An 18133-nucleotide genomic window follows, 5' to 3' on the forward strand; every position below is an offset into this window, starting at 1 on the left:
AATGAGGATGTAGGACATGAGAATGAGGGCGTAGGACATGAGAATGAGGGCGTAGGATATCAGAATGAGGGCGTAGGACATGAGAATGAGGACGTAGGACATGAGACGCAGGACGTAGGACATGAGAATGAGGACGTAGAACATGAGACGCAGGACATAGGACATGAGAATGAGGACGTAGGACATGATGTAGGATATGAGAAGTAGGATGTAGGACAGGAGAATGAGAACGTAGGACATGAGACAGAGGACATAGGACATGAGAATGAGGGCGAAAGACATGACAATCAGGATGTAGGACATAAGAATGAGGATGTAGGACATGAGAATGAGGGCGTAGGACATGAGAATGAGAACGTAGGACATGAGAATGAGGGCTTAGGACATGAGAATGAGGGCGTAGGACATTAGGCGCAGGACGTAGGACATGAGGACGTAGGACATGAGACGTAGGATGTAGGACATGAGCCATAGGAGGTACGACATGAGACGTAGGACATGAGACTTAATATAAGACATGAGACGTAGGACATGAGACGGAGACCAGGAGATGTAGGACATGAGAATGACGACGTAGGACATGAGACGGAGGAAGTAGGACATGACAATGAGAGTGTAGGACGTGAGACGTAGGACGTGACACGTAGGACATGGGACTTAGGATGTAGGACATGAGAGTGAGGACATAGGACATGACAATGAGGACGTAGGACATGAGAATGAGGACATAGGACATGACAATGAGGGCGTAGGACATGACAATGAGGGCGTAGGATATGACAATGAGGGCGTAGGACATGAGAATGAGGACATAGGACATGACAATGAGGGCGTAGGACATGAGACATAGGATGTAGGACAGGAGATTAAGAACGTAGGACATGAGAATGAGGACATAGGTCAGGACAATGAGGACGTAGGACAGGACAATGAGGACGATGGACATGACAATGAGGGCGTAGGACATGACAATGAGGACGTAGGACATGACAATGAGGGCGTAGGACATGAGAAAGAGGGCGTAGGACATGAGAATGAGGACGTAGGACATGAGACTTAGGACGTAGGACATGAGACTTAGGACGTAGGACATGAGAATGAGGGCGAAGGACATGACAATCAGGATGTAGGACATAAGAATGAGGATGTAGGACATGAGAATGAGGATGTAGGACATGAGAATGAGGGCGTAGGACATGAGAATTAGGATGTAGGAAATGAGAATGACGACGTAGGACATGACAATGAGGACGTAGGACATGAGAATGAGGACGTAGGACATGACAATGAGGACGTAGGACATGACAATGAGGGTGTAAGACATGAGACATAGGACGTAGGACATGAGACGGAGAACAGGAAACGTAGGACATGAGAATGAGGACGTAGGACACGAGAATGAGGACGCAGGACATGACAATGAGGGTGTAGGACATGTGACGTAGGACATGAGACATAGGACATGGGACTTAAGATGTAGGACATGAGACATAGCACGTAGGACATGAGACAGAGGACTTAGGACATGAGACAGAGGACGTAGGACATGAGAATGAGGACGTAGGACATGACAATGAGAGCGTAGGACATGAGACGGAGGACAATGAGGACGTAAGACATGATGTAGGATATGAGACGTAGGATGTAGGACATGAGAATGAGAGCGTAGGACATGAGACGTAGGACGTAGGACATGAGAATGAGGGCGTAGGACATGAGAATGAGAACGTAGGACATGAGACATAGGATGTAGGACAGGAGATTAAGAATGTAGGACATGAGAATGAGGGCGTAGGACATGAGAATGAGGGCGTAGGATATCAGAATGAGGGCGTAGGACATGAGAATGAGAACGTAGGACATGAGACGCAGGACGTAGGACATGAGACGCAGGACGTAGAACATGAGACGCAGGACATAGGACATGAGAATGAGGACGTAAGACATGATGTAGGATATGAGACGTAGGATGTAGGACAGGTGAATGAGAACGTAGGACATGAGACAGAGGACAGGAAACATAGGACGTAGGATATGACAATGAGGACGTAGGACATGACAATGAGGACGTAGGACATGAGAATGAGGACGTAGGACATGAGAATGAGGACGTAGGACATGAGAATGAGGACGTAGGACATGAGAATGAGGACGTAGGACATGACAGTGAGGACGTAGGACATGACAGTGAGGACATAGGACATGAGAATGAGGACGTAGGACATGATGTAGGATATGAGAAGTAGGATGTAGGACAGGAGAATGAGAACGTAGGACATGAGACAGAGGACATAGGACATGAGAATGAGAGCGTAGGACATGAGACGTAGGACATTAGACTTAGGATGTAGGACATGAGACGTAGGACGTAGGACATGAGAATGAGGGCGTAGGACATGAGAATGAGAACGTAGGACATGAGAATGAGGGCGAAGGACATGACAATCAGGATGTAGGACATAAGAATGAGGATGTAGGACATGAGAATGAGGATGTAGGACATGAGAATGAGGGGCGTAGGACATGAGACAGAGGACATAGGACATGAGAATGAGAGCGTAGGACGAGACGTAGGACATTAGACTTAGGATGTAGGACATGAGACGTAGGACATGAGAATGAGGGCGTAGGACATGAGAATGAGAACGTAGGACATGAGAATGAGGATGTAGGAAATGAGAATGAGGGCGAAGGACATGAGACATAGGACGTAGGACATGAGAATGAGGACGTAGGACATGAGACGCAGGACGTAGGACATGAGACGCAGGACGTAGGACATGAGATGCAGGACATAGGACATGAGAATGAGGACGTAGGACATGATGTAGGACATGAGAAGTAGGATGTAGGACAGGAGAATGAGAACGTAGGACATGAGACAGAGGACATAGGACATGAGAATGAGAGCGTAGGACATGAGACGTAGGACATTAGACTTATGATGTAGGACATGAGACGTAGGACGTAGGACATGAGAATGAGGGCGTAGGACATGAGAATGAGAACGTAGGACATGAGAATGAGGGCTTAGGACATGAGAATGAGGGCGAAGGACATGACAATCAGGATGTAGGACATGAGAATGAGGATGTAGGACATGAGAATGAGGACGTAGGACATGAGAATGAGGGCGTAGGACATGAGAATGAGAACGTAGGACATGAGAATGAGGGCTTAGGACATGACAATCAGGATGTAGGACATAAGAATGAGGATGTAGGACATGAGAATGAGGACGTAGGACATGAGAATGAGGGCGTAGGACATGAGAATGAGGGCGTAGGATATCAGAATGAGGGCGTAGGACATGAGAATGAGGACGTAGGACATGAGACGCAGGACGTAGGACATGAGACGCAGGACGTAGAACATGAGACGCAGGACATAGGACATGAGAATGAGGACGTAAGACATGATGTAGGATATGAGACGTAGGATGTAGGACAGGAGAATGAGAGCGTAGGACATGAGACGTAGGACATTAGACTTAGGATGTAGGACATGAGACGTAGGACGTAGGACATGAGAATGAGGGCGTAGGACATGAGAATGAGAACGTAGGACATGAGAATGAGGACGTAGGAAATAAGAATGAAGGCGAAGGACATGAGCATTAGGACGTAGGACATGAGAATGAGGACGTAGGACATGAGAATGAGGACGTAGGACATGAGAAGCAGGACGTAGGACATGAGATGCAGGACATAGGACATGAGAATGAGGACGTAGGACATGATGTAGGAAAATAGACGTAGGATGTAGGACAGGAGAATGAGAACGCAGGACATGAGAATGAGGGCTTAGGACATGAGAATGAGGGCGTAGGACATTAGACGTAGGACATGAGGACGTAGGACATGAGACGTAGGATGTAGGACATGAGACATAGGAGGTAGGACATGAGACGTAGGACATGAGACTTAATATAGGACATGAGACGTAGGACATGAGACGGAGACCAGGAGATGTAGGACATGAGAATGACGACGTAGGACATGAGACGGAGGAAGTAGGACATGACAATAAGAGTGTAGGACGTGAGACGTAGGACGTGACACGTAGGACATGGGACTTAGGATGTAGGACATGAGAGTGAGGACATAGGACATGACAATGAGGACGTAGGACATGAGAATGAGGACATAGGACATGAGAATGAGGGCGTAGGACATGACAATGAGGGCGTAGGACATGACAATGAGGGCGTAGGACATGACTGAGGGCGTAGGACATGACAATGAGGACGTAGGACATGACAATGAGGGCGTAGGACATGACAATGAGGGCGTAGGACATGAGACATAGGATGTAGGACAGGAGATTAAGAATGTAGGACATGAGAATGAGGACATAGGTCAGGACAATGAGGACGTAGGACAGGACAATGAGGACGATGGACATGACAATGAGGGCATAGGACATGACAATGAGGACGTAGGACATGACAATGAGGGCGTAGGACATGAGAAAGAGGGCGTAGGACATGAGAATGAGGACGTAGGACATGAGACGTAGGACATGAGACTTAGGACGTAGGACATGAGACTTAGGACGTAGGACATGAGACTTAGAATGTAGGACATGAGAATTAGGATGTAGGACATGAGACGGAGAACAGGAAACGTAGGGCGTAGGACATGAGAATGAGGACGTAGGACACGAGAATGAGGACGCAGGACATGACAATGAGGGCGTAGGACATGTGACGTAGGACATGAGACATAGGACATGGGACTTAGGATATAGGACATGAGACAAAGCACGTAGGACATGAGACAGAGGACGTAGGACATGAGAATGAGGACGTAGGACATGACAATGCGAGCGTAGGACATGAGACGGAGGACAATGAGGACGTAAGACATGATGTAGGATATGAGACGTAGGATGTAGGACATGAGAATGAGAGCGTAGGACATGAGACGTAGGACGTAGGACATGAGAATGAGGGCGTAGGACATGAGAATGAGAACGTAGGACATGAGACATAGGATGTAGGACAGGAGATTAAGAATGTAGGACATGAGAATGAGGACATAGGTCAGGACAATGAGGACGTAGGACAGGACAATGAGGACAATGGACATGACAATGAGGGCGTAGGACATGACAATGAGGGCTTAGGACATGAGAATGAGGGCGAAGGACATGAGAATGAGGGCGAAGGACATGACAATCAGGATGTAGGACATAAGAATGAGGATGTAGGACATGAGAATGAGGACGTAGGACATGAGAATGAGGGCGTAGGACATGAGAATGAGGGCGTAGGATATATGAATGAGGGCGTAGGACATGAGAATGAGAACGTAGGACATGAGACGCAGGACGTAGGACATGAGACGCAGGATGTAGAACATGAGACGCAGGACATAGGACATGAGAATGAGGACGTAAGACATGATGTAGGATATGAGACGTAGGATGTAGGACAGGAGAATGAGAACGTAGGACATGAGACAGAGGAAATAGGACATGAGAATGAGAGCGTAGGACATGAGACGTAGGACATTAGACTTAGGATGTAGGACATGAGACGTAGGACATGAGAATGAGGGCGTAGGACATGAGAATGAGAACGTAGGACATGAGAATGAGGACGTAGGAAATGAGAATGAGGGCGAAGGACATGAGCATTAGGATGTAGGACATGAGAATGAGGACGTAGGACATGACAATGAGGACGTAGGACATGAGAGTGAGGACGTAGGACATGAGAGTGAGGACGTAGGACATGAGAGTGAGGACGTAGGACATGAGAATGAGGACGTAGGACATGAGAGTGAGAACGTAGGACATGAGAGTGAGGACGTAGGACATGACAATGAGGACGTAGAACATGAGTGAGAACGTAGGACATGAGAGTGAGGACGTAGGACATGAGAGTGAGAACGTAGGACATGACAATGAGGACGTAGGACATGACAATGAGGACGTAGGACATGAGAGTGAGGACGTAGGACATGAGAGTGAGAACGTAGGACATGAGAGTGAGGACGTAGGACATGAGAATGAGAGTGTAGGACATGAGACGTAGGACATTAGACTTAGGATGTAGGACATGAGACGTAGGACATTAGACTTATGATGTAGGACATGAGACGTAGGACATGAGAATGAGGGCGTAGGACATGAGAATGAGAACGTAGGACATGAGAATGAGGGCTTAGGACATGAGAATGAGGGCGTAGGACATTAGACGTAGGACATGAGGACGTAGGACATGAGACGTAGGATGTAGGACATGAGACATAGGAGGTAGGACATGAGACGTAGGACATGAGACTTAATATAGGACATGAGACGTAGGACATGAGACGGAGACCAGGAGATGTAGGACATGAGAATGACGACGTAGGACATGAGACGGAGGAAGTAGGACATGACAATAAGAGTGTAGGACGTGAGACGTAGGACGTGACACGTAGGACATGGGACTTAGGATGTAGGACATGAGAGTGAGGACATAGGACATGACAATGAGGACGTAGGACATGAGAATGAGGACATAGGACATGAGAATGAGGGCGTAGGACATGACAATGAGGGCGTAGGACATGACAATGAGGGCGTAGGACATGACAATGAGGGCGTAGGACATGACAATGAGGACGTAGGACATGACAATGAGGGCGTAGGACATGACAATGAGGGCGTAGGACATGAGACATAGGATGTAGGACAGGAGATTAAGAATGTAGGACATGAGAATGAGGACATAGGTCAGGACAATGAGGACGTAGGACAGGACAATGAGGACGATGGACATGACAATGAGGGCATAGGACATGACAATGAGGACGTAGGACATGACAATGAGGGCGTAGGACATGAGAAAGAGGGCGTAGGACATGAGAATGAGGACGTAGGACATGAGACGTAGGACATGAGACTTAGGACGTAGGACATGAGACTTAGAATGTAGGACATGAGAATTAGGATGTAGGAAATGAGAATGACAACGTAGGACATGACAATGAGGACGTAGGACATGAGAATGAGGACGTAGGACATGACAATGAGGGTGTAAGACATGAGACATAGGACGTAGGACATGAGACGGAGAACAGGAAACGTAGGGCGTAGGACATGAGAATGAGGACGTAGGACACGAGAATGAGGACGCAGGACATGACAATGAGGGCGTAGGACATGTGACGTAGGACATGAGACATAGGACATGGGACTTAGGATGTAGGACATGAGACAAAGCACGTAGGACATGAGACAGAGGACGTAGGACATGAGAATGAGGACGTAGGACATGACAATGCGAGCGTAGGACATGAGACGGAGGACAATGAGGACGTAAGACATGATGTAGGATATGAGACGTAGGATGTAGGACATGAGAATGAGAGCGTAGGACATGAGACGTAGGACGTAGGACATGAGAATGAGGGCGTAGGACATGAGAATGAGAACGTAGGACATGAGACATAGGATGTAGGACAGGAGATTAAGAATGTAGGACATGAGAATGAGGACATAGGTCAGGACAATGAGGACGTAGGACAGGACAATGAGGACAATGGACATGACAATGAGGGCGTAGGACATGACAATGAGGGCGTAGGACATGACAATGAGGGCTTAGGACATGAGAATGAGGGCGAAGGACATGACAATCAGGATGTAGGACATAAGAATGAGGATGTAGGACATGAGAATGAGGACGTAGGACATGAGAATGAGGGCGTAGGACATGAGAATGAGGGCGTAGGATATATGAATGAGGGCGTAGGACATGAGAATGAGAACGTAGGACATGAGACGCAGGACGTAGGACATGAGACGCAGGATGTAGAACATGAGACGCAGGACATAGGACATGAGAATGAGGACGTAAGACATGATGTAGGATATGAGACGTAGGATGTAGGACAGGAGAATGAGAACGTAGGACATGAGACAGAGGAAATAGGACATGAGAATGAGAGCGTAGGACATGAGACGTAGGACATTAGACTTAGGATGTAGGACATGAGACGTAGGACATGAGAATGAGGGCGTAGGACATGAGAATGAGAACGTAGGACATGAGAATGAGGACGTAGGAAATGAGAATGAGGGCGAAGGACATGAGCATTAGGATGTAGGACATGAGAATGAGGACGTAGGACATGACAATGAGGACGTAGGACATGAGAGTGAGGACGTAGGACATGAGAGTGAGGACGTAGGACATGAGAGTGAGGACGTAGGACATGAGAATGAGGACGTAGGACATGAGAGTGAGAACGTAGGACATGAGAGTGAGGACGTAGGACATGACAATGAGGACGTAGAACATGAGTGAGAACGTAGGACATGAGAGTGAGGACGTAGGACATGAGAGTGAGAACGTAGGACATGACAATGAGGACGTAGGACATGACAATGAGGACGTAGGACATGAGAGTGAGGACGTAGGACATGAGAGTGAGAACGTAGGACATGACAATGAGGACGTAGGACATGAGAGTGAGAACGTAGGACATGACAATGAGGACGTAGGACATGAGAATGAGGACGTAGGACATGAGAGTGAGCACGTAGGACATGAGAGTGAGGACGTAGGACATGAGAGTGAGGATGTAGGACATGAGAGTGAGAACGCAGGACATGAGAATGAGGACGCAGGACATGAGAATGAGGACGTAGGACATGACAGTGAGGACGTAGGACATGACAGTGAGGACGTAGGACATGAGAATGAGGACGTAGGACATGACAATGAGGACGTAGGACATGACAGTGAGGACGTAGGACATGAGAGTGAGAACGCAGGACATGAGAATGAGGACGCAGGACATGAGAATGAGGACGTAGGACATGACAGTGAGGACGTAGGACATGACAATGAGGACGTAGGACATGACAGTGAGGACGTAGGACATGAGAATGAGGACGTAGGACATGACAATGAGGACGTAGGACATGAGAGTGAGGACGTAGGACATGACAGTGAGGACGTAGGACATGAGAATGAGGACGTAGGACATGAGAATGAGGACGTAGGACATGAGAGTGAGGATGTAGGACATGAGAGTGAGAACGCAGGACATGAGAATGAGGACGCAGGACATGAGAATGAGGACGTAGGACATGAGAATGAGGACGTAGGACATGAGAATGAGGACGTAGGACATGAGAGTGAGGATGTAGGACATGAGAGTGAGAACGCAGGACATGAGAATGAGGACGTAGGACATGACAGTGAGGACGTAGGACATGAGAGTGAGGACGTAGGACATGAGACATAGGCATTAACACAAAATGGAGGGACTCACCTGGTTGCAAAGGGAAACCTGAAAAATGTTTCCGTCACTTCCTCCACAGAACAGGAAGTACTCGCAGGGGTCAAAGGTCACTGCCATGATTTCCACATCAAAAAGGACAGACAGCAGCAACTCGCCAGAGGACAGCTCCCACACCTGTACAGGTAGACAGAGGACACATGTACAAGTCTAGAAACCAGCAGACCCGATTAAAGGTCTCTTGGACCAAGATGTCCTGTATCTCTGCCAGGGTTCAGGGGCCTCATTTATCAAACTGTGCATAGCAACGCTGCCTCCAGGCGGCGTCCGTACAGAAACCAGGAGAACCTTCCAGGTTCCCACGCCTGTTTCCTTCATGAATCAAGATCAACAGGAAGTTTAACACGGTGAGGAAACATCTGGCCACGCCCACATGTTGGCTATAAAAGGTCAGGCCGACGCCCTGATAAATATTAATCCATCTCATTTCCATGACGGTTCTGCAGGAAAAAAGAGGAATTTTCTGGAAAATGAGGAAGAAATTCTAACAGATAAAGCTGTAAAATGTAAAAGTATTTTATCTGGTGGAGACGGGATGGACATCACCACCACCAGAAAGACAGAGGAGGTCAGCAGGGGACAGATGCTGTCAGCGTCTCATCAGACCACCGGACTTATCCAGAAAGGACAAATAAAGTGGTCAGACAATAAAATGTAGGGAGAGAGGACATCTTGGTCCACCTTGTCCCCCCAGCAGGCGTGTCCTGACAGAGGAGGAGGTGCAGGAGACGGAGACATAAAGACAGAAATGAGACTAAACCTGTGAATAAATGAGAATTGTCCACCTCTGATGTGTTGCATCACTTCTAGACGTTTGGCAGCAGTTTGGTTCCAACATGATGGTTGGAGGTCGGGGACAACAGCGCTGGTCGCAGCTGAACGGGACACGTTACCATTTAGTAGCATGTTATGTAGCGTCTCCACTATCTGCAGACATCTGCAGCTGTACAACAGGTTTCCTCCTGGGCATGGAGGCACCTCCACCTGCCTCCATCTGCCCGATGGCCGCTACACCACGTCTGGCTGTGGAGAACATCGTTCTGTTCCTCTGCTCTGGGTTGGGAAAAGGAGCGGACCCGACCGGTCAGTCCCTTCCCTTTGGAAGGTGCCGGACTGGAGTCCAGAGTCTCCATGTTCCATGTCCACCAGCAGGGACAGATAAGCCACATTGGGGAGCATTTTATATCCAACCATCACTTCATGTTCTGTATCTGCAGGTGGAGGAAACACCTGAGCAGCCTGATGATGGGCTGTTGTCATGGCGACACATCATTTTAATGCAATTATTCATTTCAACTTTTATTATTAATGCAGCTTCTGTACGACTTAACTGTGTGAAATGGTTTTTATAACACGTAGAACTGCTTGGTTTCAGAACAGATTTTAGTGGTTGATGTTTTACGTGCTGGAGGAACGATATCAAACGTGCGTTTTTTTTGTTTTTTTTGCAAATGCTGTTTATGTACGGCGTTCTGCATAAAGGTTTATATTGGATTTTGAACAAATGTCTCAAATTTCCCACCATTTCTTTGCTTTTATTTCCTGCCTTTGGTGTCGCCGTTTCCCGTTTCTCCAGATGTTGTCGTACGCCGGGGTCAGAGTTGGCGTGGAGGTCGGGACGTTTTACCGCCAAGTCCTGGTTTGACTATAAGTGGACTATAATCGGTGGACGGCGGGTTTTGTGCGACAGCTTCGTAAATGAGGCCCCTGGTCTGCATGTTATCAGGGTGAAGCTGATCCCAGAACAGATGCAGGAGGACTCTGACTCCTGTCCCTGGTGGACCAGTGGCAAGCAGGTTTTAGACATTTCCCTTCAACATGCTGGACTCAAACCAACGGCCAACCAGGAAGTACTTAGAGCTTGACTTAGGTCTGTTGCAGCAGGGAAACTCCTAAAACTGCAGATCCTGCAGGACCAGGGCTGAGGACTGCTTCTGAGTTTCAGAAGTAAGGATGAAGGTCTGGGTGCTGTTGCCATGACAACACATCATCCTGCCATAGAATTGAGGGTCTGCACTCCTTGGATCCACCGTACAAAGCTGCGTTTTGGCCTGAAGCGAAGGCCTTCTCCCACAATGCATTTCACACACCTCGACATGGAATGAGCAGAGTGTCGAGGACTGAAAAGTTTGTGTTTGAAACTGACCTAGGAATTTTTATTAGCTTTATAATTCTTCAAGCATCCAGAACAGGCAGCATTGATCTGTTTTTAACCGCTAGCCGGCAGCTCGGCGGTCCACGCTGGCAAGTGCACCGCCGACCGGGCGACCGCTGCGTCGTCGGACATGATGACACAGATTCAACTGCAAACGTCTCAGCATCATTACTGTCACTTCAGGATGATCTCGTCTGGCCGGCCTCCTCAGGTTCTCAGCAGGGAACCTCTGTGGGGAACATGGGAGCCCAGTTAGGGGCCCGGCTTGGGGCCCAGTTAGGGGCCCGGCTTCTGGCCTGGCTTGGGGCCCAGTTAGGGGCCCGGCTTGGGGCCCAGTTAGGGGCCCGGCTTCTGGCCTGGCTTGGGGCCCAGTTAGGGGCCCGGCTTGGAGCCCAGTTAGGGGCCCGGCTTCTGGCCTGGCTTGGGGCCCAGTTAGGGGCCTGGCTTGGAGCCCAGTTAGGGGCCCGGCTTGGAGCCCAGTTAGGGGCCCGGCTTCTGGCCTGGCTTGGGGCCCAGTTAGAGGCCCGGCTTGGAGCCCAGTTAGGGGCCCGGCCTGGCTTGGGGCCCAGTTAGGGGCCCGGCTTGGAGCCCAGTTAGGGGCCCGGCTTCTGGCCTGGCTTGGGGCCCAGTTAGGGGCCTGGCTTGGAGCCCAGTTAGGGGCCCGGCTTGGAGCCCAGTTAGGGGCCCGGCTTCTGGCCTCGCTTGGGGCCCAGTTAGGGGCCTGGCTTGGAGCCCAGTTAGGGGCCCGGCTTGGAGCCCAGTTAGGGGCCTGGCTTCTGGCCTCGCTTGGGGCCCAGTTAGGGGCCCGGCTTCTGGCCTCGCTTGGGGCCCAGTTAGGGGCCCGGCTTCTGGCCTCGCTTGGGGCCCAGTTAGGGGCCTGGCTTGGAGCCCAGTTAGGGGCCCGGCTTGGGGCCCAGTTAGGGGCCCGGCTTCTGGCCTGGCTTGGGGCCCAGTTAGGGGCCTGGCTTGGAGCCCAGTTAGGGGCCCGGCTTGGAGCCCAGTTAGGGGCCCGGCTTCTGGCCTCGCTTGGAGCCCAGTTAGGGGCCTGGCTTGGAGCCCAGTTAGGGGCCCGGCTTGGAGCCCAGTTAGGGGCCCGGCTTCTGGCCTGGCTTGGGGCCCAGTTAGGGGCCTGGCTTGGAGCCCAGTTAGGGGCCCGGCTTGGGGCCCAGTTAGGGGCCCGGCTTCTGGCCTGGCTTGGGGCCCAGTTAGGGGCCCGGCTTGGGGCCCAGTTAGGGGCCCGGCTTCTGGCCTGGCTTGGGGCCCAGTTAGGGGCCCGGCTTGGGGCCCAGTTAGGGGCCCGGCTTCTGGCCTGGCTTGGGGCCCAGTTAGGGGCCCGGCTTGGAGCCCAGTTAGGGGCCCGGCTTCTGGCCTGGCTTGGGGCCCAGTTAGGGGCCCGGCTTGGGGCCCAGTTAGGGGCCCGGCTTCTGGCCTCGCTTGGGGCCCAGTTAGGGGCCTGGCTTGGAGCCCAGTTAGGGGCCCGGCTTCTGGCCTGGCTTGGGGCCCAGTTAGGGGCCTGGCTTGGAGCCCAGTTAGGGGCCCGGCTTGGAGCCCAGTTAGGGGCCCGGCTTCTGGCCTGGCTTGGGGCCCAGTTAGGGGCCTGGCTTGGAGCCCAGTTAGGGGCCCGGCTTGGAGCCCAGTTAGGGGCCCGGCTTCTGGCCTGGCTTGGGGCCCAGTTAGGGGCCTGGCTTGGAGCCCAGTTAGGGGCCCGGCTTCTGGCCTGGCTTGGGGCCCAGTTAGGGGCCTGGCTTGGAGCCCAGTTAGGGGCCCGGCTTGGAGCCCAGTTAGGGGCCCGGCTTCTGGCCTGGCTTGGGGCCCAGTTAGGGGCCTGGCTTGGAGCCCAGTTAGGGGCCCGGCTTGGAGCCCAGTTAGGGGCCCGGCTTCTGGCCTGGCTTGGGGCCCAGTTACGGATCTGAGCCGTATAAACAGTTCCAATTTCCTGTAACTGTTTCCATGGTAACCAGCTGTTACCTTTCCCACCAGAACAGCCTTACCTTTACCGTCTGGTCCAGTGAGGCAGTGGCGACTCTGGCCTGGGCTCCCATCAGGCCACAGTGCACGTCTGTGATTGGAAGAGAGTGGCGAGACAGGACGTGACGTGGTTCAGGGGCATGGCTTATATCCAGCTGGATGACACTGAGACAGGTAAGACACAGGTAAAAGACAGCACAAAATGGTTAGAGGTTGTGTTTCTCAGGCGTATCAGCTGTGTGCCATGCCAATTCTCACCTGGACAGACTCCATATGAGCGCCAAATTGTCCTTCCCAGCAGAAACAAAATGGCTGCCATCATCCGTGAACTTCAGACAGGTGACGTCCTGATAGTGTCGACTGAGGACCGACAACAGCTTACCTGTACACACCTAAACCATTTATACACCAGTTAGCAGGCGCCGGTGAAAACTGTTCCAATGGAAACTGGTTAATCATCAGGGAATGTGAACAAAGTGGAAGTAAAACCACAGAAGAAGAAATAGCTGACCTCCCACAGGTAAACAGCCTCAGAAACACCGGCAGCGAGGAACAGCCCGTCAGGAGATGCTGTCAGACAGGTAACCACACCTGGACAGACAATCTTGTGCTGAAGCTGATCCTGGACACCACACACAGGAAAAACAGGGTTATGTTACTATGGAAACAGCCCAAAAGACAGCCCCGGATAAGCATCGCAATGTCCGCTGCACTGACCTGAGGACCTGCACTGAGGATAAAATTCAGGTGAGCTCAGGGTTAGGGTTAGCTCAGGTGAGCTCAGGGTTAGGGTTAGCTCAGGTGAGCTCAGGGTTAGGGTTAGCTCAGGGCTAGGGTTAGCTCAGGTGAGCTCAGGATTAGGGTTAGCTCAGGTGAGCTCAGGGTTAGGGTTAGCTCAGGGCTAGGGTTAGCTCAGGTGAGCTCAGGATTAGGGTTAGCTCAGGTGAGCTCAGGGTTAGGGTTAGCTCAGGTGAGCTCAGGGTTAGGGTTAGCTCAGGTGAGCTCAGGGTTAGGGTTAGCTCAGGTGAGCTCAGGGTTAGGGTTAGCTCAGGTGAGCTCAGGGTTAGGGTTAGCTCAGGGCTAGGGTTAGCTCAGGTGAGCTCAGGATTAGGGTTAGCTCAGGTGAGCTCAGGGTTAGGGTTAGCTCAGGGTTAGGGTTAGCTCAGGTGAGCTCAGGGTTAGGGTTAGCTCAGGTGAGCTCAGGGTTAGGGTTAGCTCAGGGCTAGGGTTAGTTCAGGTGAGCTCAGGGTTAGGGTTAGCTCAGGGCTAGGGTTAGGGTTAGCTCAGGGCTAGGGTTAGTTCAGGTGAGCTCAGGGTTAGGGTTAGCTCAGGGCTAGGGTTAGTTCAGGTGAGCTCAGGGTTAGGGTTAGCTCAGGGTTAGGGTTAGTTCAGGTGAGCTCAGGGTTAGGGTTAGCTCAGGGCTAGGGTTAGGGTTAGCTCAGGGCTAGGGTTAGGGTTAGCTCAGGGCTAGGGTTAGTTCAGGTGAGCTCAGGGTTAGGGTTAGCTCAGGGTTAGGGTTAGTTCAGGTGAGCTCAGGGTTAGGGTTAGGTCAGGGTTAGGGTTAGCTCAGGGCTAGGGTTAGTTCAGGTGAGCTCAGGGTTAGGGTTAGCTCAGGGCTAGGGTTAGTTCAGGTGAGCTCAGGGTTAGGGTTAGCTCAGGGCTAGGGTTAGTTCAGGTGAGCTCAGGATTAGGGTTAGCTCAGGTGAGCTCAGGGTTAGGGTTAGCTCAGGTGAGCTCAGGGTTAGGGTTAGCTCAGGGCTAGGGTTAGTTCAGGTGAGCTCAGGGTTAGGGTTAGCTCAGGGCTAGGGTTAGCTCAGGTGAGCTCAGGGTTAGTGTTAGTTCAGGTGAGCTCAGGGTTAGGGTTAGCTCAGGTGAGCTCAGGGTTAGGGTTAGCTCAGGTGAGCTCAGGGTTAGGGTTAGCTCAGGGCTAGGGTTAGCTCAGGTGAGCTCAGGGTTAGGGTTAGCTCAGGGCTAGGGTTAGCTCAGGTGAGCTCAGGGTTAGTGTTAGCTCAGGTGAGCTCAGGGTTAGGGTTAGCTCAGGTGAGCTCAGGGTTAGGGTTAGCTCAGGGCTAGGGTTAGCTCAGGTGAGCTCAGGGCTAGGGTTAGCTCAGGTGAGCTCAGGGCTAGGGTTAGCTCAGGCGAGCTCAGGGCTAGGGTTAGCTCAGGTGAGCTCAGGGTTAGTGTTAGTTCAGGTGAGCTCAGGGCTAGGGTTAGCTCAGGTGAGTTCATGGTTAGGGTTAATTCAGGTGAACCAGTTAAGAAAAAAACCATGTCCGAGCAAAGCAGAATGCAGCCTTATGATCAAAATGATGATTTCAGCTACAAAAAATGAAACTAAACAGTGAACCACATGTTCCAAAGACAGCACATCAGGCAGCATTTAAAGGTGAATCCAGGGAAACACCAGAAGGAGATTCACCGCCATTGCTCCCCAATGCTGCCAACTGAGTATGGAGTATTTCCAGACCCCTATATATTGATCCGATCTTATAGCAGCAACCAATCCATCGACATTGGGTCTCACCTCAACAAGATGCCGTCGACCACCCCGCATCCCAAAGTATTCTGGTACCACGTGCTAACCCTAACCCTGTGGCACGCTGCAACAGCTGGCAGAATATTCTCCCAGGCTGAATCTGTTTTGTAGCTTTTACTGAGGAAAACTAAAAGCAGACATAAAGATAATACATCTGTATCCATCCATCCATCTTCTGCCGCTTATCCGGGGTCGGGTCGCGGGGGCAGCAGCCTAAGCAGGGAAGCCCAGACTTCCCTCTCCCCAGACACATTTACCAACTCTGCGGGGGGGATCCCGAGGCGTTCCCAGGCCAGCCGAGAGATATAATCCCTCCAGCGTGTCCTGGGTCTTCCCCGGGGTCTCCTCCCAGAGGGACGTGCCTGGAACACTGAAGTATAAACTTTAATGGTGATGTTGTGTGCCCTCATTCAATGGTGTTGTGGGAAGGGAATCCTGTTTTGCAGAGCTGCTTGCTTATATAACTGAAGAAGGTCAACTGCTGCGTGTGAAACAACAAAAGTTATGGTCTCATGGTGTGTGTGTGTGTGGGGATGGTTGGCCACCTCCCTAGCGCTCCCACGTTATGTTGCAGAATGAGGGGTATTAAAGAGGGGAAGCCCCGGACTTCGGTGGAGTCTGCTGCGGGTCTATTCTGATCAGGACGCCCAGCTGGTTTTGGCACTCTCTACCAGGGTTGTGGGCTCCCCAACCTATCGCGTTACGGTAAGAGCTGGAAACTGAAAAGTGCCTTAACTGATGATGTGTTGCTTACTCTTGTGCTGCAAGATTAATAAAACGCTGAGTTAATCATTGGGCTAAGAGTTTGTGTGTTCATTATTTGCCGACTTCCTACTATCCTGCAAAATAAATAAAAATGTTTCATTACAAACACCTCACCAGGGAGGTCCAGGAGGCATCCTGACCAGATGCCCGAGCCACCTCAACTGGTTCCTCTCCATGCGGAGGAGCAGCGGCTCTACTCTGATCCCCTCCCGGATGACCGAGCTCTTCACCCTATCTCTAAGGGAGAGCCCGGCCACCCTGCGGAGGAAACCCATTTCAGCCGCCTGTATACGAGATCTCCTTCTTTTGGTCACGACCCACAGCTCATGACCATAGGTGAGGGTAGGAACGTAGATGGTAAATATGATATATGATACTGGTAAATCGAGAGCTTATAAATATCGCCCTGTCACACATTGTTTGCTTATTGGAAGTTTAAGCAAGACAACTCATGGTGTCAGAAGCAGCTACGAAAGATTTGCTACGCGGGAGCCTTCTAGTCGAGTCACTAAAACAAAACAACATGCTAACAGAGCTTGCTATGGCGTTTGATGGCTACAAGCGGCAGTGGAAGCGAAGCAGGAATGAGGAAGGATCTTGTGCCAGTAATGGAGGACAACCAGCAACAGGAGCCGCTTGTGGAAGTTCTGGTGCTCCGACATGAAGTCATGGATAAGCTAAGTCCACCGACTTTGTTGCAACCGACTGGTAATCTTGCTGATAACTGGAAGCTATTTAAACAACGAGTAGCTAGCGGCAAGTGGAGTGGGGAGTTTGGGGGGGGGTGAGACACTGAACGCTCACATCGTTCAGTGTCACATGGAGGGCTAAAACATACTGGAACCAGTAAAAAGAGCTGGGTCAACTGGAAGTACAGATGGTGGGGGGGACAGAAATAATTGGGACTAATGGGTGAAGAGCAAATCCCATCCTGTAAAGACAGAAGTGACAGGATCTACTGAACCCCATCCTGTTAAAATCTGGATGCATCACAACCTTCCAACATAAAGGTTGGCAGATAACAGCACAGCTACGGATTGTGGATCCGAGTGTTCGGTTCTTCTGTCTTTGTGCTGACGGGGCACTCCTGCAAGATAAATGTCTCCACCAGGATTACATTCTGTCCTTCCTGTTCTGGAAGGTGGAGATGTTCTATCCTGCTGCTTGGTCCTTTGAGTCGGGGTCCGGAGATTGGAACGCAAACTGTGCAGAAGGAAATCCTCTCTCATCTCATGAGGCTGTTCATTCAGTGATCTGTACGGAACTGCAGGAACTAACTGGTTTCCAGCAGTCTGCTGGAAACCAGTTAGCTTCTGTAAACTTGGTCCGGTTTCTGGCAGATCAGGCTACACTAGGTCCGTTCACCACGCCTGCAGCACGTCTACGTCCACCATACGGTACACCAGC

At 51.0% G+C, this 18133-nt stretch overlaps 1 protein-coding gene across 1 annotated transcript in view; it reads right to left on the reverse strand.

Annotated features, from left to right (window-relative positions):
* The window catches only part of wdr18 (WD repeat domain 18), a gene marked incomplete at its 5' end in the record, with an annotated part of 57408 nt that overhangs the window by 37635 nt on the left and 1640 nt on the right, over positions 1–18133 (reverse strand). Inside the window, 4 exons of the mRNA XM_079244525.1 lie at positions 9276–9419; positions 13449–13590; positions 13684–13817; positions 13937–14047. Of these exons, the coding sequence (XP_079100651.1) occupies positions 9276–9419; positions 13449–13590; positions 13684–13817; positions 13937–14047 (531 nt within the window). The remainder of the gene's footprint in view (positions 1–9275; positions 9420–13448; positions 13591–13683; positions 13818–13936; positions 14048–18133) is intronic.

This window comes from Telmatherina bonti, assembly GCF_933228915.1.
Source record: "Telmatherina bonti genome assembly, chromosome: 8".
NCBI lineage: Eukaryota > Metazoa > Chordata > Actinopteri > Atheriniformes > Telmatherinidae > Telmatherina > Telmatherina bonti.